The 23555-nt window shown below is 53.4% G+C and overlaps 9 protein-coding genes across 9 annotated transcripts; 6 read left to right on the top strand and 3 right to left on the bottom strand.

Annotated features, from left to right (window-relative positions):
* Positions 1–624: 624 nt before the first annotated feature.
* J4E79_006036 (uncharacterized protein) lies at positions 625–2376 on the top strand (the record flags this gene model as incomplete). The annotated part of the gene is made up of 5 exons (XM_049354911.1): positions 625–777; positions 831–1148; positions 1205–1411; positions 1471–1978; positions 2033–2376. 5 exons carry the CDS (start codon positions 625–627, stop codon positions 2374–2376), a joined length of 1530 nt encoding a protein of 509 aa, XP_049210307.1.
* A 361-nt stretch (positions 2377–2737) lies between these two features.
* Positions 2738–3486, bottom strand: J4E79_006037 (uncharacterized protein; the record flags this gene model as incomplete). The annotated part of the gene is made up of 2 exons (XM_049354912.1): positions 2738–3284; positions 3338–3486. 2 exons carry the CDS (start codon positions 3484–3486, stop codon positions 2738–2740), a joined length of 696 nt encoding a protein of 231 aa, XP_049210308.1.
* Positions 3487–3665: 179 nt separating this feature from the next.
* On the top strand, positions 3666–5150 carry J4E79_006038 (uncharacterized protein; the record flags this gene model as incomplete). Its single annotated transcript, XM_049354913.1, has 2 exons — positions 3666–4302; positions 4351–5150. The coding sequence occupies 2 exons, from the start codon at positions 3666–3668 to the stop codon at positions 5148–5150; spliced, it is 1437 nt and encodes a 478-aa protein (XP_049210309.1).
* A 1141-nt stretch (positions 5151–6291) lies between these two features.
* On the top strand, positions 6292–8485 carry J4E79_006039 (uncharacterized protein; the record flags this gene model as incomplete). The annotated part of the gene is made up of 5 exons (XM_049354914.1): positions 6292–6333; positions 6399–6912; positions 6965–7557; positions 7603–7750; positions 7797–8485. 5 exons carry the CDS (start codon positions 6292–6294, stop codon positions 8483–8485), a joined length of 1986 nt encoding a protein of 661 aa, XP_049210310.1.
* Positions 8486–9312: 827 nt separating this feature from the next.
* Positions 9313–9950, bottom strand: J4E79_006040 (uncharacterized protein; the record flags this gene model as incomplete). Its single annotated transcript, XM_049354915.1, has 2 exons — positions 9313–9548; positions 9755–9950. 2 exons carry the CDS (start codon positions 9948–9950, stop codon positions 9313–9315), a joined length of 432 nt encoding a protein of 143 aa, XP_049210311.1.
* Positions 9951–11434: 1484 nt separating this feature from the next.
* Positions 11435–13116, top strand: CYP51B (Sterol 14-alpha demethylase; the record flags this gene model as incomplete). Its single annotated transcript, XM_049354916.1, has 3 exons — positions 11435–11680; positions 11730–11927; positions 11977–13116. The coding sequence occupies 3 exons, from the start codon at positions 11435–11437 to the stop codon at positions 13114–13116; spliced, it is 1584 nt and encodes a 527-aa protein (XP_049210312.1).
* A 663-nt stretch (positions 13117–13779) lies between these two features.
* J4E79_006042 (uncharacterized protein) lies at positions 13780–14904 on the top strand (the record flags this gene model as incomplete). The annotated part of the gene is made up of 2 exons (XM_049354917.1): positions 13780–13804; positions 13946–14904. The coding sequence occupies 2 exons, from the start codon at positions 13780–13782 to the stop codon at positions 14902–14904; spliced, it is 984 nt and encodes a 327-aa protein (XP_049210313.1).
* A 382-nt stretch (positions 14905–15286) lies between these two features.
* On the bottom strand, positions 15287–16067 carry J4E79_006043 (uncharacterized protein; the record flags this gene model as incomplete). Its single annotated transcript, XM_049354918.1, has 2 exons — positions 15287–15475; positions 15531–16067. 2 exons carry the CDS (start codon positions 16065–16067, stop codon positions 15287–15289), a joined length of 726 nt encoding a protein of 241 aa, XP_049210314.1.
* Positions 16068–20489: 4422 nt separating this feature from the next.
* On the top strand, positions 20490–22363 carry INDA1 (Amino-acid permease inda1; the record flags this gene model as incomplete). Its single annotated transcript, XM_049354919.1, has 4 exons — positions 20490–20765; positions 20818–20875; positions 20932–22055; positions 22109–22363. The coding sequence occupies 4 exons, from the start codon at positions 20490–20492 to the stop codon at positions 22361–22363; spliced, it is 1713 nt and encodes a 570-aa protein (XP_049210315.1).
* Positions 22364–23555: the final 1192 nt, after the last annotated feature.

Here is a 23555-nt window from a genome sequence, read left to right on the forward strand (position 1 = left end):
AATAGTGGGCCACATGCGACACGAGCCTCTTCGTCACAACCACAGCTCATTACCGCTGTGAACATGGAAAGATCCAAGGAAATGAGTAAATGCTGAGGATATAGAATCAAAGTTTCAGCATCATCATACAGTCAGTCAGATACTCACATGAACGGCACTTCGCTCCTACTTCTGAACCCCGACTCTCCGCGGGAGAAATTCCCATGGTGAAGCCAGGGATCGGCAAGCGCTAGGGAGTGGATGGTGGGGATTGGATCCTGGAGAAATGCACACCAGTCCCTGCCGTCATCGGAATAAGATCATCATGAGTGGACTAGATGATAGGCGGCTCAATAGCCTCGGGCTGATGATACCCCAGCCGTTTTCTCCAGTGGTTCGACAGTCGGTGACGTTCTTAAGGGACAGCGTCTCGCTCGCTGATCGAGGGGTAATTCCGGACAAGCAAGTTCCCAGTTCCATGGTTGAGATTACTGACTTGTGATTCTTTCGGACCGCGATTTGTTGCTTGACGCTCCTGCGCGAACCATTTCCTGCGCTCTGGGCACTGGAATTCATTAAGAGGCTTGTTTGAGGCTTGACATCTTGCCCAGCTACTAGCTCACGCCCTGTGTCTACGTTAACAACATGGCCTCTGGAGTAGAGCGGCCAATCGATAGGTCGAGCGAGGAAGAGAAGAATATCGGCGAGGAGCATGTTGAGACGGCAAAACATGTCCACACAATCGAGAACCTACCTGATCCCGACGCCGGTCTCAGCGAAGAAGAACGCGCTGCGCATGTAAGCCACATCTCAGCTCCTTGCCATATACATACTAACACCCCAACCCACAGGACAAAGCCCTCCTCCGCAAACTCGACTTCCGACTAATTCCATGGCTCTCCTTCCTCTACTTGATCTCCTTCCTAGATCGCACGAACATTGGCAACGCCAAAGTCGATGGCTTGCAAGAAGATCTCAACATGACTGACGGCCAGTACAATGCCAGTCTAACCATCTTCTTCGTCAGCTACTCCGTCTTTGAGCCGCTGACCAATGTGCTGTTGAAGAAGTTACGCCCGAGTATCTTCTTGCCACTTATCATGATCTGGTGGGGGATTTGTATGACGTGTATGGGGTTAGTGCATAATTATGCTGGTCTTATGACTGCAGTGAGTCTTGCATCTGGTGATCCTATGTTAAGGATTATTTGGCTGACGATGCGTAGCGGTGGTGGCTGGGATGTGCTGAGGCAGGACTATTCCCTGGAGTAAACTACTACCTGAGTTGCTGGTACAAACGTTCCGAGTTCGGCATCCGAGCTGCAATCTTCTTTTCGGCTGCCGCTCTAGCTGGTAGTTTTGGTGGCCTACTCGCCGCTGGAATTGCGCAGATGGGAGGCGTAGGAGGAAAGCCAGGCTGGGCGTGGATCTTTGTAAGTACAACTTGAACGCTTCCTCTTACCTGTGACCATGTTGCTGACAATAACCCCAGATCCTTGAAGGTCTCGCCACCATCTTCGTAGGAATAGCAAGTTACTGGATGGTCCACGACTTCCCCGCCGAAGCCACATTTCTCTCTCCTGACGACCGAGCGCGCGTTCTCCGCCGTCTACGCGCCGATAAACAGGCCTCAGCTGCGCACGAAGAGTTCCAGACCAAGTACTTTTGGCAATCTATCAAGGACTGGAAGACGCTCATGTTCAGCATCATCTACATGGGCGCAGACGGTTCGCTCTATGCCTTCAGTCTCTTCCTGCCCACCATCATAGCTGGGTTGGGCTATAAGTCTACGACAGCGAACCTGCTTTCCGTGCCACCGTATGCAGTTGCAGCTGTGGTGACGGTGGTAGTGGGTTATATTGCTGATCGCACGCAACAAAGGGGTTACTGCAACATGGGAGTCTCGCTGTTTGGTATTGTGGGCTTTGCCATGTTGCTCGGGTCTGCCAGTCCGAACGTTCAGTACGCGGGCACATTTTTGGGAGCTGTGGGTATCTATCGTAAGTGAACTCATTTAGCAGCATGGATCGCTTGGTTCTAACATTCTCCACTAGCAACGATAGCGAACACTATATCCTGGGCCGCCAACAACGTCGAGGGCGTGTACAAGCGTGGCGTCACCCTTGGCTTTGTGATAGGCTGGGGCAACATCAATGGCGTCGTTTCGTCGAACATCTACCGCAGCAGGGATAAGCCGCGCTATTTCCTGGGACATGGTGTGGTTCTGGCGTATCTGACGTTGTGGCTGCTTGGCGGTAGCATTGTGACCCGATTTCTGCTTGCATGGGAGAACAAGAAGAGGAGGCAGGGGGCGCGGGACCACTGGATTGAGGGTAAGAGTGAAAAAGAGATTGAGGAGATGGGGGACCAGCGGCCAGATTTCTTATATACTCTTTAAAATGTAGGATTGGAGCTTAGGCAGAACAGTAGAGCGGACTCTAGGCGTGTCGCAATAGACATGGCACTGTCGAAACTTCTGAACCTTGGCTTGTTGAAGTAAGCTTCCAAACTTCCGACTCATTTTCACTTGGATAGTAAACGCGTAGCTCGATAAAGTGCAGAAATGGTATATTCGACGGCGTGGTTGCTCATGGTATCTGGGAGACAATGTTGCAGCCTCGGAAAGAATCAATAAAGTGCAAGTTCGCAAGCTTTTAGCCCTGCGCCCGTAAGTCGAATACATGCCGTAAGATTAACGCCGCCCAATGCATGTCGTTTTATAAATTGGCCTCTCTCAGGTAAAGGTCAAGTGCTCCAGCTCACGCACCAACCTTGCGAGACTTGACGCTGTTCGCGCGTTCCTTCCTCTCGTTGCGGCGCATCCTCTCCTTCCGGTCTTTCCGATTATCCGCCCTCTGGTCGTGAGCCTCACCGGTCTTGGCTTCCTTCTTCTCGTCAACCTCGACCAGCCAGTCGTTCTCGCCCGCCTTGTTCTTGCCCTTGTAACCCCACTTGGGTACCCAGTCGCCCGTGGCCTCGTCGTAAGCCAGCTTGGTGTCGCGCTTCGTGTTCTTGATGCCCTTCTTCGCAGCGAACTTGTCCCACTTGGTGGGCTCCTTGGCTTCGGGAATAGGCTTCTCGCGGGGGAGGGGTGTTGTCGGCGCGGGGAGCACGAGGTGGACGCCCTCTGAGTTTGACTTGATTTCGCAGGTCGAGAGGAGCTGGTTGATGAGGGCTTGAGCGGCATCGCGGGCAGTGGCAGCGAGGGTGGCTTCGTCGGCGCCGGCGGGGACGGGGTTGGGGTCGTTTGCGAGCAGGTTGCCCAGGTCAAAGGTGAAGGGCGTGGGCTTGTTCACTGTGACGGGTCTGTGTTGAGTCAGCAACGGTGTGGTAGAGGACAAAGCAAGCATGCGACGTACAGTCGGCTGGAGACGGTCGAGTCTGCGACGGAAGGTGCGCCGTTGGACTTGACGTCCATGGCGCCTCCGTTGATTTCGTCGGCGAGCTGGGAATGCGTGGGCGAAGTGCCACCAAGCGCGACGCCGCCGTCCATTTCGGTGTCTGACATTTTGCGAGGGTCGAGTGGTTTGGGTAGAATTTCACTTTGCGCGCCTGCTGCCAAAAGTTCAGAATAAATTTCGAGTCCGTGCACGAGCGGCGGACTCCCGAGGCTGCGACCATCACAGAATTCGTCTCTCGCATCGCCAATTCGCCCATTGCGGAGGGCCAGAGCCTCGACCACACGTCATGCCACCTTCCACATGTCTTCGGAGCTTCTCGCAGCTGTCGCTTGATGCCACCGCCCATGGATGCATTGCACCGCGCGTGCTACGCCCCCAGATAGCCTGCTTTTCCACGTCGTCTGCCCGCTACGCCGTGACAGGACCCAAGAAGAAGGGCATGACCGCCGCCCCCAAGAAGGGTGTCAAGTCTCTGAACACGAAGAAGGGCAGAGGAGCATCGGGAGGTGACTCGGGCAAGCGGCCCGCCCAAGGAGAGCGCAAAGCCCAGCGGAAGCGCATCGTTCTGAGCAACGACAACGCTCTTGAAGTATCTTCGCTGCGGGACCTCACCAAGGACAATGTCCTCAGCGAACAGAATGAGGGCAAGGTCATGGGATTGCCGCAAGAGACTGTAGTAGATGCGCTGCGAGCCGTCGAGGCATTCAAAACAAGCCAAGGATGGGGTCTGTTCCGCCGACCAGCCGTGTTGATGAGGAAAGAGGCGATTGAACTCGCGAGGCTGTTCAACGAGGCCGAGAGCTCCAAGAAGACAATAAGACGGATAGTGTGCGGACAAAGAATGAGCGGGAAGAGCACATTGGTACTTCAAGGCCTTACTATGGGTTTTCTACGGGACTGGTTTGTGATCAACATCCCAGAAGGTATGGACTTTTGTTTCGAGACAGAAACATGCCACTGACAACTCTCAGCCCAGACCCTCGTCAACGCGCATACAGACTATGCGCCTCTTCCCAACTCAGAACCGATGCAATATACTCAAGATACGTACACGGCAAATCTTCTCCAGCAAATCCTCTTGTCCAACGGAGCATTCCTTGCTGCCACAAAACTGAGCACGCAGCCTGAACTGCCTCTGCCGCTACCTGCGGGTGCTACACTGAAAGAGCTGGCGGCGCTTGGTATGGCCAACCCCGAGGCATCATGGCCAGTCTTTGTTGCGTTATGGAATGAACTATCTCTGCCCGGCCGTCCACAAATTCTGCTTGCGCTCGATGGTCTGTCGCATATCATGCGCCACTCCGAGTACATGTCTGCAGAAGTAAAGCCAATTCACGCTCACGATCTGACTCTTGTACGCCACTTCGTCGATCACCTTTCAGGCCAAAGGAAACTACCCAACGGCGGCGTGGTGCTCGGCGCAACATCACGATCAAACGCCCCTACGTCACCAGCGATGGACCACTGCATCGAAGCAGCCGAAGCCCGTCAGAAGTCTGCAGACAAACTGCCAGAATGGAACCCTTACAAGAGCGTAGACGTGCGCGTCATGGAGGCTCTCAAGGATCTCCACAGCGACTCCAAGGGGCTTGACATTATCAATGTCGGTGGGCTGACCAAGGAAGAGGCCCGGTCGATCATGGAGTACTACGCCGAAAGTGGGATGCTACGACACCAAGTCAATGAGGGCTTTGTGGCGGAGAAGTGGAGCCTGGCGGGTATGGGCAACATTGGCGAGCTAGAGAAGGCAAGTGTACGGATGCGGTTGTAGTTGTATTATACTGTGACACGAATTGTAAATCAAGCATGTCAATATCAAGTATCGTTTGGTATTGCTAGTTGTAACGGCATATTCAGACCAACGGCCTTTCCCATGGCCCCTATCCATATGGTCAGATACTTATCTGCTGTTATGACGCTCTCGACACTGGCCTCCATCACATCAGCCGTCTGACATGGATGGATGAAGAACACGGGTCTGTTGGTGAGTGGGTGCTCCTGCGATGGTTAGTTGAATCCACTACATGGGATCGCACTTCTCACAGTAATGGTAATGCCTCCAATGACACCAACATTCTCTGTCTGAGCTTTGAACTGTGGCGGGACCAAGTGCTCGTACAACGTAGTCATGGTCGGCGGGTACCGGTGCTGAGGGTCACGAATGCTGATGTACAAGACGGGCACGCGATAGACATCCGATAGGACGACATCGTAGTCTACAACTGGCTGGGGTGCTACGGCATCGTGGAGAACTTCCTACCTGAACTGAGCTCGTATCGGCAGATCAGGGCCCTGGCGTCACCCACCTCGTCGTCGTCTACTACTTCCTCGTCTTCAATAGCGTCCCGATCATGCACCGCAGGTCGATCTGCGCAGAACGGCAGATGGGTGGTAATGTTGAGATATACGGACCCATTTCGGTGCCTCTTCTCCACGGAAAGCCACTCGTGCTGCGCGCTACCTCGCAGCTGAAAGCATCGCTGCAGCGCATCGCAGGCCTGCTCAAACTCAATTGCATCGAGGAGAGGAAAACCTGAAAGCATGCTTGTGCGTGGTTTCGTTCGGGCTGAGTAATGCAAATGAGGAAGCTGTCATGGGTGGCAGAGGTGTAGCCGGTGCGTCACTCCGGGCCACTTAACAGGGCGGCAGGCTCGCCACGCGCAAATCGGCAGGGGTGCGACGCGACTTCCCCGGCTCCAGGCTTGGCTGCCTGCAACATCGTCCAAGGCTCGAGGGCCTACGGACGTTCAATCTCAGTCCAGCTTAGCGGCCCAGACTCGCCCGCCCTTACTATTCGTTTCCATCGTTCGCAACACTATGCTGCCTATCTAGACAGCCATACCCGCGCCAGCATTGACCCCGTCTCCGTCGCCGTCTCCGTCTCGACTCCACTACTCGCCCTTGTTGTCAAGATGCCGGCCCAGACTGAGAAAAGCCAGCTCAAGCGAAACCGCGTAGGTAGCCGTTGTACTGCCAAGTATGTGACTGGGAGCGGGCGCTGACGCTTCAATTGCTGTAGTACTCGCAGGGCGAAGAGGCCGAACCAAAGCGCACTCGCCACTCGCGCCTGTCGCCGCCTCCCAACGGCCGTCTTAAGCAGGGACCGTTGCCGTCGCCTGTAACCCACAAGGAATCCACCGGAGATGCTTCGGAAGGCTACAAAGAAGGCACACAGAGCCCCCCGCCCAGCAAGCCAAGCCAGGCACGCGGTGGTCTCTCGTCGCCCCCATCCGACACCCAGCCCTTCTCCCAGTTCGTCTACCCGCCCGACAGCCGGACGTACGCCGTAGAAGATGAAGAGGAAGAAGAGGTCTGGGGCTACCTGGTGCCTATGGATGGCCGGGACAAAGACGTGCTAGTACTGCGCCGGCGACAGGCCTGTCCCGTTCCGCAGGGACTCGTTGGCCAGACCGAAGGAACAGAGCGGGTAAGCAAAGAAGAGTACAAAAAGCAGGAGGATAGGTACGAGAGGGAGAAGCAGGAGCGCGGTGTACCAGCAGGTGGCTACCTCATCGGTCGCCACAGAGAGTGCGGTAAGTCGCGGTAATAGTCCCTGCGAAAGAGCGCTTGTCTGACACGTTGCAGATCGAGTCCTCAGTTCACCCACCGTCTCAAACCGGCACTGTCTGCTGTTCACAGAGAAGAAGGGCGGCGATGTTGTCGCTGTACTCGAAGACTTGTCTGGAAACGGAACATTTGTCAACGACATCTTCGTTGGACGGAACAAGCGACGCGAGTTGCGCGAAGGTGACGAGATTGCCATCTTGGACCAAGCCCGCTATGTCTTCAGATACCCGTTGAAGCGCAACACCCACCGATTCCGACAACAATATACCATGCAGGAGCAGTTAGGCAAGGGTCATTTTGCTTCAGTATACCTCTGCGCAGAGAAAGCGACCGGCGTACGGTACGCAGTGAAGAAGTTCGAGAAGCGTTCTGGTCCTGGCGAGAAGTCCAAGGTCGAGGGTCTGCAGCAAGAGATTGCCGTGCTTATGAGTGTTAGCCATCCGGCGCTGCTCTGTCTCAAGGACACATTTGATGAGGATGATGGTGTCTACCTAGTGCTCGAGCTCGCGACTGAGGGCGAGCTGTTCAACTGGATCGTCATGAAACAGAAGTTGACCGAGACGGAGGCACGCAAGGTGTTCGTACAATTATTCCAGTCGGTTAAGTACCTGGTAAGTCCCCAGATATCCTTCTGGTTCAACGCTAACACATAACAGCATGAGCGCAACATTGTACACAGAGATATCAAGCCCGAGAACATCTTGCTCACAGATAAGGATCTGTCGATCAAACTGGCTGATTTTGGTCTTGCCAAAATTATCGGTGAAGAATCTTTCACAACAACACTGTGTGGAACTCCGTCATGTATGTTGTCCTATTTCAAAGTACAACAGTATGCTAATTTTTCCAGACGTTGCGCCCGAAATTCTGGAAAATTCCAACCACCGCCGCTACACCAGAGCTGTCGACGTTTGGTCATTGGGCGTCGTCCTGTACATCTGCCTGTGTGGATTTCCTCCATTCTCAGACGAGCTGTACAGTGAGGACAACCCATACACACTATCGCAACAGATCAAAATGGGCCGCTTCGACTATCCGTCACCGTACTGGGATTCCGTTGGCGACCCTGCGCTGGATCTCATCGACAAGATGCTCACAGTCGATGTTGAGAAACGGATATCGATTGATGAATGCCTGCAGCACCCGTGGACTACGCAAGACAAGATAAGCGTCACCGACAGCACAGACGGTCTTACCGGGGCCATATCCAAGCTCGATTTCTCCAAGCGCAAGATACAACGGGAGCGCACTATGCTTAGTAGCATTAATGATGTTAAGGTCACTCGTGTCATCAACGCCGCTGAAGGCCAAGAGCCTGTCAAAGTTTACGCAAAAAATGGAGTTGAGAACGGTACGAAGATGAACGGCAAGACCCATGGTGCTGCAGAGGTAAGGCCTGCCGATGAGCGAAATCCCAACGAGTTCGTCGAGATGGGCGGTAAAGGCGATCAGACTCTGTACTCGGAAGAGGACGACGGTTCCCGCTATGCAACTGACCAAAGCCTTGCATCCGCACAGAGCAAAGGTCAGGTGAACTGAGATGGAGTGGTATTTCTTTCGAGCGGAGCGTCTGGCGTATTCTGAGGGTTAACGGGTTATGGAGTTCTACGGCAGCACAGGCAGAAGTGTAAAATAGTGGGCTAGGGGCCACTACACGTACTGCGGCCTAGTCATTTTACGGAGCATAGCGTAGTAAAGATGACATTTTGCACCATGACCCACCTGCTCTACAATGCTTCCAGAATGCCCAGAATGCCTACAGTAACTCCAGCCACAAGGCTGTGAAGCAGGATGATGAGCAGTCGACTGCCCAAAGTCGTACCTATACAGAAAGCCCAGAATTGGCCAGCCCAAACTCCACAGAGCCAGAAGAAGAACAAATTGGGAAAGAAAGTGTGTAACAAATGGGGAAAGAAAAAGTATCCAGTCGAGCAAAGAAGACTCGTACCCAATATAGCCAAGAACCACCATTTGTCCTTCTTGAACCAAGTTTTGAGGCCATTCCGAATGCTATGAGTTTTCAGCCCAATGTCGGGATAGGCGTGGAAGACTGCGCCGCCCTGTATCTCTTTGTCAACCCTTTCTTTCAGTTGTTTTTCTCTAAGCACTGAAAGATCAGTGTCCTCGATATCGAGCTCAATCCTCATAGCTGCTGCCAACTTGAGGACTGCGCGATATTCTCCAGAGACTTCCTCGAAATGGCCATTATTGGACGCAATAGTGAAATGTGTATAGATCCACATTATATAAATCCCGATTGTCCATGCGAGCAGCAGTACCATGCTGATGATGAGCTTCAAAAGTGAGAATCCCCATTTATAGTCCTAGACCAAACGCTTAGCATGACACGACAACATCTCAAAGGCCTAGTGACGACCTACCCCCGTGTTCTGGCACTTGCCGTAGAGCTCCATGTACGTGCGATCGAAGGTTTTGTTCCCCCTCACCCAAGTTACGTCTAATGGTTCAGGAGAGTTTTGGCCCCCGAGCCGCTTCGCTTCGCTTTTGTACGCAGTGATATTGAGGACAGGTGGTTCTATGAGCGTGTTCATAAACTGCGACGATTCGTTTTGGGTTCCGCCAAGTCCATGGATTTCGACATCTGTGGCCGCTTAGCAGGTACGCCATATAGATCACGCACGGTCTTACATTGAGAGACATGTGCCACCAAGTTGCACGTAGAGCTGCGGTGACTCGGCGGCGCGGGATCTTCGCAAAAATTGTATGAGTTCAGCACGGGGTCATCTACGGGTCTCAGTCATTGACTGATCATTCTTGGACGGTAATGGAAGGGAACAATATGCTCACATTGACTTTCAATGTCCCTGATCCAGTATTCGCCATTTTCGCCGACTCTCCAGCCATCGTGAATGACATAGACAACCCGCGCATACTTGTTGAAAGGGACAAGGTTATCATCGCCATCTTGGACACGAGATACAACGTTGGAGTCGTAACCACTCATAGCGCTCATGAGTGTAGGGAATGCCAGGATGTATAACATGGTGGCAATCATAAATACCATGGCGGCTTTGGACCGTAATCTGCGCTGTCGAATGAAACTCTTGATAGTCCGGCCCGTTGATATTAGCGATGCATTATTCTCAATGAATATCGTCCGAAATAGCCGATAGCTGACAGGTTTGTCTTCCATGCATATCGTCAGATACCTTGCGAACTCCCGCCACGATACGATCGCCAACAATAATTGACCTCCACGGCCTATGCCCTATCAGTTGTCAGTATCAAATCCCGTGCCTTCAAACTCTGGCCAGCTCACAACGTCCCATATAATATCCACCGCCTTTGCTCCTGCAAACGTCAGGTGTCCTCCACCTAACGTAACTTGGAAAAAGCCAGATGACGACCACATGCTGTAAGTCCTTGGATCTAGACGAAAAGTGCCGTCCACTTGACAAGCCTTGAGGTCCGAACGAAACAGCCACACCGCTCCGATGGCGACTAATAACAGAGTAGCTAAGAGGCCGAAACCCCAGATGAACCCAAAGAACCAGCCAAATCCTCGCAGCCATTGTGTCGATTTGAGGTCTCGCTTGAGATCTCGGAAGGCGGTACGGACGCTTCGAAGGCCGTTGCGGAAGTTCATAACCACGAAATCGATTGGGAGCGACGTCTGGATTGGAAGGGACGATGGTAATTGTCTAACAATAAAGAGTGTGCTACCAGGGCGATAACGACTTTATCTGAAGGTAAAGAGAAGGCTGAGACATAGCCACTGCTGACATGCGTCTACCAGCCGTGGACCCCACGCCTCCCTTCAACCGGCTGCGCTCATCTATGTGCATCGATTGCTCAGCCTTTGACAGCCTGCCAACCTACGAGATACGACGCTAAGCAGAGCAAGAGTATGAGCTTGTCACACCGCCCGCTGCTGCCTCGCATGTTCAACCATCCATGGTTAACGATATGCAGCTGGGGTCTATACGGCGTGTCGGGGACAAAACCTTGGAAACGAAAAATATCAACAACAAAACCAAAGCACAGTAACGTTTATAGACCTGATGGAACAAGAGTCGTAACGGAACAGGCTAGGGATAAGTACACGTACTGCGCATTCGGTCAACGGAGCATACCTAGGTAGCGTAGGAAGTATGGAATTCTACACTGCTATGCTGTCTGCTTCGGGTTGTGGATAAGGTGATGTATCCCTCAGACCAATGACGTGGCACGATGTACGATGAGAGGGTATTTGGTTTGGATGGCCTGTCAGTGGTGCCATCGTGTCTCCTTTGCACGGGTGCGCTAAGATCCGCAAGCCGGTCCCTGCCAAGCTCTCGACACCGCCCACCGCCCGCCAGCCCACCTGCACTCATCCACTCAGACGCCGCGCTGTACGGCTATAGTATGATTGGATAGCCTGGCCCCTGCGCGAGCCTCAACCCGTGGGAAATTTATTGAGGCGCGTCCCCGTCAACAACGCCATTCCCTCACGCCCTTCACTTGTGCAGTTGCTTCTTGTCGCGCAGTATGGGTCTCCTCGCCAATGTCGCCGGCCCCTTGGGCAACTTCACCTCCAACTCGTCGCTCCCCGTCCTCGTCGCCGCCGGCTTCGCCTCCTTTATCCTGGTCGCCGTCGTTCTCAATGTCCTGAAGCAGCTGCTGCTCAAGAAGCCCAATGAGCCGCCCCTCGTGTTCCACTGGCTGCCCGTGATCGGTAGCACCGTCACATATGGCATGGACCCGTATGCGTTCTTCTTCGCCAACCAGAAGAAGGTGTGTAGGAGATGCAATGGCAGGGCTGAACATGACTGACTGGAATTAGTATGGCAATGTCTTCACCTTTATCCTCCTCGGCCGCAAGATGACTGTGTGCCTCGACACTACCGGCAACAACTTCATCCTCAACGGAAAGATCAAGGACGTCAACGCCGAGGAGATCTACTCCCCGCTCTGCACACCGGTCTTTGGCAAGGATGTCGCGTACGACTGCCCCAACTCGAAGCTCATGGAGCAGAAGAAGGTGCGTACGACCCAGTCTCATGCTCGATGCATAGCTAACGCGAAAACAGTTCGTCAAGTTCGGTCTCACCCAAGACGCCCTCCGCTCCTACGTTACCCTCATCACACAAGAATGCGAAGACTTCGTCAAGCGCCACAAGGCTTTCAAGGGACAGAAGGGCACTTTCGACGTTCCCAAGGTCATGGCCGAACTCACCATCTACACCGCCTCTCGTTCGCTCCAGGGCCAGGAGATCCGCAACTCGTTCGACTCCAAGTTCGCTGAGCTATACCACGACCTCGACATGGGCTTCTCACCCATCAACTTCATGCTGTCTTGGGCCCCGCTTCCTCACAACCGCGCACGCGACAACGCGCGTGAGACGATGATCAAGCTATACTCTGAGGTTGTTCGCAAGAGGAGATCGGGCGAGGTTAAGAAGGACTCTCCTGACATGATCTGGCATCTCATGGACTGCAAGTACAAGGACGGCACACCGGTACCCGAGCACGAGATTGCCGGAATTATGATTGCGCTGCTCATGGCTGGTCAACATTCGTCCTCTTCGACCATCTCCTGGATCATACTCCGATTGGCACAAAACCCGCACCTGGTCGAGGAGCTCCTTGCTGAGCAGAAGTCGGCTCTTGGTGAGGACCTCCCACCGCTAACCTACGAAGATCTCCAGAAGCTACCCCTCCATACTCAAGTCGTCAAGGAGACCCTCCGTATCCACGCCCCGATCCACTCTATCATGCGCAAGGTCAAGCAACCTCTTGTCGTCGACGGAACAAACTACGTTGTACCCACCTCCCACACCCTCATGTCCTCGCCTGGTTTCTCAGCTCAGCTCGATACCCACTTTGTCAACCCCTCCGTCTGGGACCCGCACCGCTGGGACGCCGAGCACCAACAATACGACGAGGAGCGTGACGACGCCGACCAGGAGAAGATTGACATTGGTTGGGGTGTTGTGTCCAAGGGAACAAACTCTCCCTACCTGCCCTTTGGCGCTGGAAGGCACCGATGCATCGGCGAGCAATTTGCTTACCTCCAACTGCAGACCATTCTCGTGGCGTTTGTGCGCGAGTTCAAACTCAGGAACGTCGGTGGCAGCAAGGACATTGTCAACACCGACTACTCGAGTTTGTTCTCCAGGCCGTTGGCTCCCGGTGTTGTAGAGTGGGAGAAGAGAGAGAAGGAGTTGTAGACGACTCATAATCCTTCACTGCTCTATGAAGCTTTGCGTTTTTAATGATGGGTGCATGTAGATACAGGCGGTTTTCCTGCTTTCTACGAGCATGAGCGCGCATGAGGTTCTGGGTTCTGTTCCATGCCAACATAGACTTTGGGATTAGTATATTAGTTAATACTTTTGGGTATCTGGGAGGGAAAGATGTAATGAGAATCGAACATAACAGTAACATACATTGACATGAATTTGGTGGCCGTGTTGTAGAGTTTCCATGCCGAATAAGGCCGATCAGGTTCATAGTGCATAGCCGAGGACATGTCATAGCCTTCCGGTAGGTCTACCGGAACCTCTAAAACTGGAGCGCGTCATCTTCCCTAGTCACGCATCCGAATGAGGCTGTCATTTCGCACGTTTTCACATACCTCGGTCTTAATACAGATTCATCCCACTATGTCAAAGTGATAGAAAAGCCTGCATTTGCTAGATCCACGTACCCAAAATCGGTTTCACGCTGAGCTTCAGGAGAACAGAATCAAAGACTATCCAGGACGAGGATAGAGTATCAACAGAAGAGAAGACTAAATGATGGACGACATGCAAAGATTGAGAGTGGATTACCCATGGATTCAAACGCCGCTGGTGGTAGGCGCGCCGATGCGCTTGATCGCTCTAGCGGACATGGCTGTTGAAGTATCGAAAGCCGGTGAGTTGAAGAAGAGACCATCACGCCAACACCTTCTCATGTTCTTGCCGTGGGTAATCTGCTTTACCAAGCGCCTCCATCTTATTTCAAGCTTTACAGCACGCATTAGCACTCCAACATAATCCTAACCAACCCACACAGGAGGAATCGGCTTCATAGGCGCAGGAACAGACGTATCAGATCTAGAATCCCACATGCAGCACGCAAAGAGACTCCTGAACGACACATCCGCCGCACTACCAACGAAAAACGGAACACTTCCCATCGGCATCGGCTTCATAAACTGGGGCGCAGATCTCGAAACGGCCATCCCCATCATCGCGCAACACCGTCCAGCAGCAGTATGGTTCTTCGCGCCTTCATCCACAGCATCTCTCGTGCAATGGGCCGAAGCAAGTAGAACCGCCTCTCCCTCGACGAAGATCTGGGTTCAGATAGGCAGTGTGAAAGATGCTCTGGAAGTGGTTGAACAAATCGGCCCAGATGTCCTCGTCGTCCAAGGTACGGACGCGGGAGGTCATGGTCTCGTCCAAGGCGCAAGTATAATAACCCTCCTCCCTGAAGTCAGCGACGAAATCGACACCCTCCATCACCGAACCCAATGTGTCAAACCCATCCTCCTAGCCGCAGGTGGCATATCCGAACCCCGCACCTTCACCGCATCCCTCACCCTCGGCGCCTCAGGCTGCGTCTTGGGGACGCGTCTACTCGCCACCCCCGAAGCAGCCATAAGCAATGGTTACCGCACCGCCGTGCTACGCACCACCGACGGCGGACAAAGCACCGTGCGCACTAAAGTCTACGATTCCCTGCGCGGCACCAACTGGGCGGAGACGCATAATGCGCGCGGGATTATCACGCAGAGCTATGTGGATGCTGTGGAGAAGGGGATGAGTCAGGAGGAGAATACGCGGTTGTATCGCGAGGAGATGCGGAAGGGGGATGAGGGGTGGAGGGAGGGTGGGGGCAGGATGACGGCGTATGCGGGGAGTGGGGTTGGGTTGGTTAGGGAGGTGAAGGAGGCTGGGGAGGTTGTGAGGGAGGTTAGAGAGGGGGTTGTAGGTGTGTTGGAAGGGGTGGGGAGGAGGGCGAGGTTGTAGAACGTCCTTGCGTGGGGTCCTAAGATGGAGATGCGATTTATCTGGTAGGTGGAATGTACATATACATACATGCATGTCTGGAGTTCGTTTCTCTGGTGGAACATATGAGAACACATAGTGGGTTGAGATGCGAGGGTGCAATGATGGAATCGTCGCTCGGATATTTTGACACATGGTAAGAAACAGAAGAGCATGCCACCTACTAACTGCTCGCTCGTATACTCCTGACGGTTGCTACGCACATAACCCCAAAACCATGCTCCATTCCCGCCTGCTCTTTCCTGTACTCCAGGTATTGTTGCACCGGATGCGTATGTTGCTCGACGTTGGTAATTTGATACTCGAGCTGTACAATTTGCAGCCCGCGGCCGTTCGGAACACTCTACAAAGCCTTGGTCGCCCGGTATCTGCCCGTCTTGAGGTTGAAGGCACGCTGGTCCTTCAACCACCTTCTGTATCCAGCCACGCTACCAATCTTCTCGCCGTAGTAGTCCGGTGGGGGGTTCGCTAACGAAGAGGCAGTAGGGTCGACGCGGTGACGCTTGATGCGGTTGAAGAAGGCCGAATCTTTCTGCACACACTACCGTCAGTATCCGACATCTCATCACTCTCCAGACGTAACTTACCCGCGTGAATTCGCCCAGCACACCCCTGTAAGCCAGATTGAAGACCTGGTTGCCGAAAATAGGCCCAATGAGCCATCCCACAGCCATCATGCCCAAGGTGCTCAGTCCCATGAGCATGAAGGGATCGAAGCCGCCGAGTTGGGCGGAGAGGGTCGCGTCATAGCCATTGTTGATCATGGTGGTGAGACCAAAGTACGTCACGCCCACGGCGCCGACTCCCGAGCAGGCCTGGCCGATTCTCCGGCGCGTGCGGCGTAGGGCGAAGAAGGCGTTCCATGTGAGTTGGGGTTGTGCGCCGGGCGAGTTGTTGGCCACGGGCTGTGCTGGGGCTGTCGATGCATGGCGTACTATCAGTCTGCTGGGAAAGGTGGTGCGAGAGGCGGTGGTCGGGCTGTTGCGCTGTTGTTGTGGGAGCTTGCTTGATCGTGTGCATGTGGAGAAGGAAGTCGCGGCGGCGGTGGATGCGGGCGCCAGTATCGCGGGTGGGAAGCGGCTGGCAAAGGCCCTCGCGGGGCACAGTGCACTTCGTGTGAGCATCGTGGACGTGTCGTGGACAACGGTGGGGCGGCGTCGTGAGGTCGCAATCGTACCGCGAACTTTCCGTTTCGATAGATGTCAGTAGCTGCAGATTGCGGGCCTTGGCGATTGCGGAGAAGCGTCCTGCACTGTCGTCGCCGGTTTGAGTTTGCCCTGCGCTTTGTGTCTTACAACAATTCGGTTTGTTGCAGCTCTTGATCCGGAGGATTTTGCGAATGCGCTTAACGTTGGTGAGACGTCATTTCTTCATCGTGCTCGGAGGCTGCTGACTCATCCGGTCGGCCATCTTCTCCACACTATGGGTCACGACCATCTCTTTCGGAATTTCTACGTTGTCCAGTCTCCTGACGTCTCACGACGAAGTATGTGCTTCATGATTCAGATCAGCATGTCTCCTCCATTTTTGTTACGTCGGTCAAGGGCAAGCCATGAGTGGTGTGCCCCTCCGCAAGAGCTGTGCAGAATCTGGCAATAAAAGGCGAGGGCATGTGTTCAGTGTGCCTCTTCACAAGCTTAGATCCACCTGATCAACAGTTTGTTTGTCAGGCCTTGTTAAGGGTTACCCCGTGGGTTGTGCCTGCTACACGCACGTTCAATACTCACCCTTGTCTCCGTGCCACGCAAACAATACAGACGCACAGCGGTACCGGTACAATGGATACGTACTCCATTCCTTAGGCTTTTCCTTCCTTTCTGGGAATCATGGTTCAGTGCCCGTACCTGCAGTTGTCGCCTACCGGTGTGGCTCGATAGCCACGGGTCTGGACACGGGTAGGTCGATCGTTCAGCGAGACCACCACAACCTTGGAACGCTATGATATCCCTGTACACTATGCCTCGGCGACTGAGGATGATCTAGCTGCTTTTGGTGCCATGCTTGCGGCTTGTCAACCGCACAAAAGCTTTGGTGTGAACTTGGCCCAGAGTCTGAATCATCGGGACAACGTAAATCGGAAAGACATGCAGGTTGTCATTGTAGGAGCTCAGCTTGAGTCTCAGTCCGTGACCACGGAGAATCCGTATGTCTCTGAACAGAGGCCAATGCCGCGAGTTGGTGTGACATGTATGAAGTATATCAAGGTCTCGTTATTGTAGCAAGCCAGCCAGTCAAATGAATGATCCGCCAAATCGGGGTTCAATATCTCCACGTCCTACTGTTGTCCTCTGCCTGAGACCAACTGCTCGCTATGCAGCAAACTCGACCCCGCCCAATCTCCCTGAACATATCCACGACATGTCCAGCTCCATGGCGCGCCATCCGTCCTCCTACACCACGACGCGCAACCTATCCATCAATGTCTACATTGATCAACGCCAACCATGAAATCCCTCCCGTGCCTCCCTTATCCTACTGGGATCCGGACACGCCGTCACCTGTGGCGTCTGACCGCTCAGAAGTCTCGCCGAGCTCACCAGTGAACCCATTCCTCGCTCCGCCCAAGTCCCCAATGGAGCAGCAATACCTTTTCCCAAAGGCAGCACCTCTCCTTCCGGCGTCCCCTCTGTCAATCTTTGACAGTCCAATGTCGCCAATGGCAGTCACATTTCTCCGTACACCCACCCCCTCGCCAACTAAAGCGACGTTTCTTCTGCCAGCCTCTCCAGAAATGTCCCCGCGCTTCTTGCTCCCACGATCACCGCCTCCTTGTACGATGGGGGAGAGGAGGGTTTCCGTATACGATGTTGTGAAGGATATCGCAGAGAGGAGAGGGAGCGTCGCTAGTATGGTGAGGATGCAAGAGATGATGAAGTCGGAATTCTACCAGTCGCTATTCTTGAAAAGACAAAAGGAGATGGGTGGTCATTCGGGGAACGAGAAGAAGGGAGAGAGGACAAAATGGACGATAAAGGGAATATGGAGACGATTGACTGGTGGCAGAAATGACCGGGAAGTCAGAGAAAAGAGGAGAACTGTACTGGGCGTGGATCTCATGAAGATATCTAGGCCTCAGAGCCTTGTGTCTCGAGTTTAGTTGTTACCTGAGGTTATTGCATGATTTAAAACGTGCCTCCAGAGTCTCCTGCCGTGAGTTTGAAGAACACCCATATGCCGTGTTTGGTACCAGAGCGACAGTTGGAGATGCCAGTTCGATGCAGAAATTAAGCTGACTGGGAAGTATCCACGGATCGAATGATACAAGTTTGAGTGATTCATTGGCGCGGATATAGAGTTCAATGGGAGATGGTGGCAACGGGACGCTGACGAGCTAGCGAAGAATGTGTTGCGAACCACGGGAGTCTCGGAGGTCGATCGACGTAAAATCTCCAGATGCCATCCTTTCCGATAGGCAAATCAGCTTGTAGGATCTCGTGAGTAATGGCGTTGCGATAACCCGTGGTGCCCGTAGAACATCAATGACGTGTAACCTAGTAATCTCGGTGAGTGGGTTTGTGGCGCGAAGCGGGCTCGAGATGCCGTTGATACCGAGTCGTGCGTATGAGCAACCATCTTCAAAGTAGAGATAGTGTGATTGATGAGCAATGTTGAACATAAGAATTTGCGACACAATACCTTATGCGCAAACCTCAGGGTCCACCGTGATAAAGGCGTGTAATGCGGATGCAGGCGTAATTCTCGGCGATACTGGCTGAGAAACCACCAACTCGGTGCAAGTGGGCTGTCGTGCTGGGTGTCACGGCCGCTTATGCGGCGAAAAGGTCGGTAAGACTTTAGCGTAAGGCACACTGCGGTCTGACCACACCAGACTGGCTATTGGCTCCGCTGGAAGGCTGGATTATACCATTGTGACATTCGCCATGGCAGGCGAATGCCAGGGGAGCGACGTCAGGCTCCGTGGCCGTGGTAGGAGTGAGGTTATCTGAGACCAAGACCAAGTGGATGCCGGTGGATGACAGTGGATCCTAGGGTGGTCCCAGGCGCGGATCGAAGCACCCCAACATACGACGCTCAGACAGGTGGTTATCAGTGGAGTCGCGCTAAGAGCAGATGAGCGAGCGTTTGCAATTCGAATTTGACAATATCGCGATAAAGGATTCTGGTAGACCCTGATTTTCTGCGGGCCAGTATACAGTGGCCAGGCTGCTGGATCAAGGTGTTGTGATTGATTTGTCGACTGGTCCGATACGCAACGCTTCCAAGACGTTCAAGAAATTCCAAGCACCATTGGCATACTGCACTAAGACGATTGGGGAAGTAGCCGAGCCTGACTCCGTGATTGGCTGCGATTCCTGGGGCAAATAATTGTGGTTTTTCGGGCATCAGCACGGTGGATCTGGGAGCCGGTGCCGTTGGATGGGAACGTTCGCCATGAGGTGTCAAACACGCGACGTCGCACCTCTTATGAAGAGGATTTGGCTGTGTAGTTCCCCCACGCAGTGATAACGGCGTTCTCGAAGCGGGTGATGGAGCGAAGACGGGCCTAATTATCGAGGAAACTGAAACGAGCGAGGGATTGTCGTGCTAGGATGCGAGGTTAGGTGGGCAATGTAACACAATACTGCGGTGCCCATTACGCCCGATAACACAACACACGCCGCAATCACGAGCGCTTGGCTTTGCCTATTCGCGGACTTCGCGATGGCAACTCTGAAGCGCCCCGGAGCGCCACCGATGGAGTGGTTGACAAACAGTAATGTTGGAGAGGCATCGCGTCTCGGGCTAACCGAGGCGGAGATGACGGAAGCGAACGCGCTAGACCGGCCCAGGCAGGTGCACATGGAGGTGGGGCACGTGAGAGGCTTCTCCAGACTACACCAAGTAAGCGCAACCATCCGGCTGCAGATAAGACGGCCGGTATGCACCAACCTCGATTCGCCAATTGGGGCAGCTGGCAAGGAAAGCGGCGTTGGATCCGAAGAAAACCGCGGTAGCCAAGGGAGCCCAGCATTGCAATCAGCGTTCTAGAAAGCCTGCTAGAACTTTGCTAAATCCGTCTCTCGCGGTTACTCGCAGGTCGCGCATTCGTTATCAGTCTTCTTTGGGACCAATCTCCGCCCAGCGACCGGGTCTGACCAAAGGGCACCAAGGGCCCCCTCGAAGCTCACACCAAGCCCTATGCGCCACCGGCCGATTTGCTGTTGCGGGGAGGTCCCAAGCTAATCCCAAGAGCCGCGGCGGGGCGCCAATTCACCGTCCTTGTTAGTGCTACCCGCTTGCGGCGAACGCTTGTTCTGGGTGCACACGACCAGCCAACCAAAGACAGCGCCAGGCTATCTTTCGTCAGCCTGGCCCTTCACTGTAATGGAGGGGTGCCAAGCTGTCGGCTCGTGCGCCTCGTGCATCAATGAACGGGGGTCCCTGTCGCTCTTTCCGCGAGCCATCTCGAACCTGGACTGGATAAATGTCAATTGCCTCCCCCTCCGCTGATCCATATCTGACATTAAAGAGCAGCCGGTCCCAGGGTCTCTCTCGACTTCATCAGTCTTTTCTACCCCCAGCACTGACCTGTCCAACCGCCCATCATGGACTACGAAAAAGGGACCCCGCCTAATGAGAAGACTACCGTCCCTCACCCGACTGTCGAAAGTCATGGTGAGGAGGCCGCCGACTGGCGCGACCAGGAGGACTTCATGACCCGTAACGGTCTCAACATGAGGTCTTTCCAGCGTCGTCCCCAAGAAGGCCCTATGGTCGTCCTCGACAAGTCCATGAAGACTCGCCATCTTCACATGATTGCCATCGGTGGTTCCATCGGTGCTGGTTTCTTCGTCGGTTCCGGTGGTGCTCTTTCTAGGGGTGTAAGTTGCACAGTACGCGGTCACTTCCGGATATGAACTTACAATTCTCTAGGGCCCTGCCACGCTTCTCATCGATTTCTCAATCATGGGTATAATGATCTTCAACGTCGGTATGTAGAGATCACACTTGTTTTGCGCACGCAAGCAAAACTGACACGGCTTGCAGTCTACGCTCTCGGTGAACTCGCTGTTATGTACCCCGTCTCCGGTGGTTTCTACACCTACTCTACTCGCTTCATTGATCCATCCTGGGGTTTCGCCATGGGCTGGAACTACGTTTTCCAATGGGCCATCGTCTTACCTCTTGAACTTCTCGTCGCCGGTTTAACAGTCCAATATTGGGATGGTGCCAAGGAAATCAACGTCGCTGTCTTCATCACGGCTTTCTGGCTATTCATTTGTCTCATCAACATCTGGGGTACTCTGGGATACGCCGAAGAAGAGTTCTGGTCGTCGTGTATCAAGCTTGGTGCAACCGTCGTTTTCATGATCATCGCCTTGGTCTTGGTTCTCGGTGGAGGACCCAGCAACGGCATGTACTCTGAATACTGGGGAGCGCGTACCTGGTACAACCCCGGTGCCTTCGCCAACGGTTTCAAGGGATTCTGCACCGTCTTCGTTACCGCAGCCTTCTCCTTCTCCGGTACCGAACTTGTCGGTCTCGCTGCCGCTGAGACTAAGAACCCTTTGAAGTCTCTTCCTGGTGCTATCCGTCAGGTCTTCTGGCGAATCACCCTGTTCTACATCCTTGGTCTCACCTTCGTTGGTCTGCTCGTCGAGCACACTGACGAGCGTCTCATCGGTAACTCCTCCGGTGACGCCAACGCCTCGCCCTTCGTCATTGCTGGCAAGAACGCCGGTTTGATTGGATTTGACAGCTTCATGAACGTTGTCATTATGGTCTCCGTTGTCTCCATTGGTGTCTCTGGTGTCTACGGTGGTTCGCGTACCCTCACCGCCCTCGCTGACCAGGGTTACGCCCCCAAGTTCTTCACCTACGTCGACCGTGCTGGACGTCCTCTTTACTCCGTTGCCTTCATTCTTATGTGGGGTCCCCTAGCCTACATGAATTTGGCCTCAACCGGTGAGACTATCTTCAACTGGTTCGTCGCTCTTTCCGGACTTGCCGCTCTCTTCACTTGGGGTTCCATCTGCCTTGCCCACATCCGCTTCCGCAAGGCTTGGGCTTACCACGGACACACCCTGGATGAGATTCCATTCAAGGCCGCTGGTGGTGTCGCTGGTTCGTGGCTTGGTCTTGCCATTATCGTCATCGTCTTGATGGCACAGGTAAGACTTCATCTGATCACCTTTGTAGTACATTTGGCTAACATGATCATCAGTTCTACACTGCTGTCTCCCCTATCGGAAAGAGGCTTGGTACTGCCACCGACTTCTTCCAGGCATACCTCGCTATCTTCGTCGTTGCTGCTTTCTGGATTGCCGGATACTTCTGGAAGCGCGAGGGATGGCTCCGAACTGCCCAGATGGACGTTGACACTGGCCGTCGTGAGCTCGACTGGGACCTCATCAACGCGGAGCGTGCCGAGATCGCCACCTGGCCCGCATGGAAGCGTTTCTTGAACCGCATCTTTTAAGCTTGTCTTTGCATGAGTTTATTTTACGGTCTATGGATCGTTCAAGTGTCCCGAGTCGATTATCAGTCGATGAACTTTTCCATTATCGACTGATACATCATGTTCGCCTTTCATACAGGTGATCTTAAATGTTAATATACCCCTTCTTTCAACGTCTGTGCCATATCGTGAATGTCATGGCTGCAGTGAGATAGTTCGCGGATACCAACGACTCATACATTAGCCTAATTAATGCTCCGGCTTCTTCCCATCTAGAACCAGACGACAAAGTGTGCCCCTTGGCTGCTTTCTCATCATGCGCACCACACCAATAAAGCTTTCTTATCTTAAGATGGTCTTGCGCTGCCAACCTCCTTAGGTCCAAGATCATTGCCTCAGCTCCACTGCTCAGAGTAGCCAAGTCTCTTTCTTTTTCTGTTGTGACTGCACCTCAACAAAGAAGAGATTGAACACCATAGAGCTTACATTACTACAAATTGTTCTGTTTTGCTCGTCTCATTCAAGTGTAGTCTGCAGAATTGTTCAGCTTTACCTTGTATAAGGTGATCGTGTTGTACATACGATCTTGCACAGATACACACAGCAGACGTATATCACATGCGAGCTTAGAAGTTTGAAGATAAGGCAAGAGTTACGAGACTTGTTGTTTGCTAGCGAAGCGTAAAACAGTATCAAAACTGCGAATTCTGTTGCTAGTCGCTACTTCGCAGAGACGCTGCCACAGTCTGAGCACCGTATACTCTTCGAGAATTGAGCGATATATCTGAGCCTGATTAAATAGGTCACATCAAGAAAAGGAGTCCATGAATTCCTTCACCTCTGGCGCTTGACCACCAAAATGCTTCTTCGGAAGAGTCGTAACTTCCAGACCGTGCAATGATCTCGCTCGACTCACTGTGTTCGCTGTTAGCTTGGTATCACTGGGGTAGATATGAGTTGACGTACAAGCAACATATACTTGGCTTGGATCGAAAGCCTTCTGCAGGTTGACCTTGACCTTATCCATTGTCATGCCCTGGGCCTTGTGGACGGTAATAGCATAGCCTGCCATGAGTGGGATCTGAGTCCTGGACAAGAGGCTATAGGGCGTAGTGTCGCCCAGCTCGAGGCTCGAACAATTTGGGAAAATTGTCCTTGTCTGGCCGTCATCGAATTTGACTACCGGCCAAGGCTGGTAATTGTTTTCTTCGGC

Source organism: Alternaria viburni, assembly GCF_023758015.1.
Source record: "Alternaria viburni strain BMP 2772 chromosome Unknown scaffold_12, whole genome shotgun sequence".
In the NCBI taxonomy this organism is placed as follows: Eukaryota; Fungi; Ascomycota; class Dothideomycetes; order Pleosporales; family Pleosporaceae; genus Alternaria; species Alternaria viburni.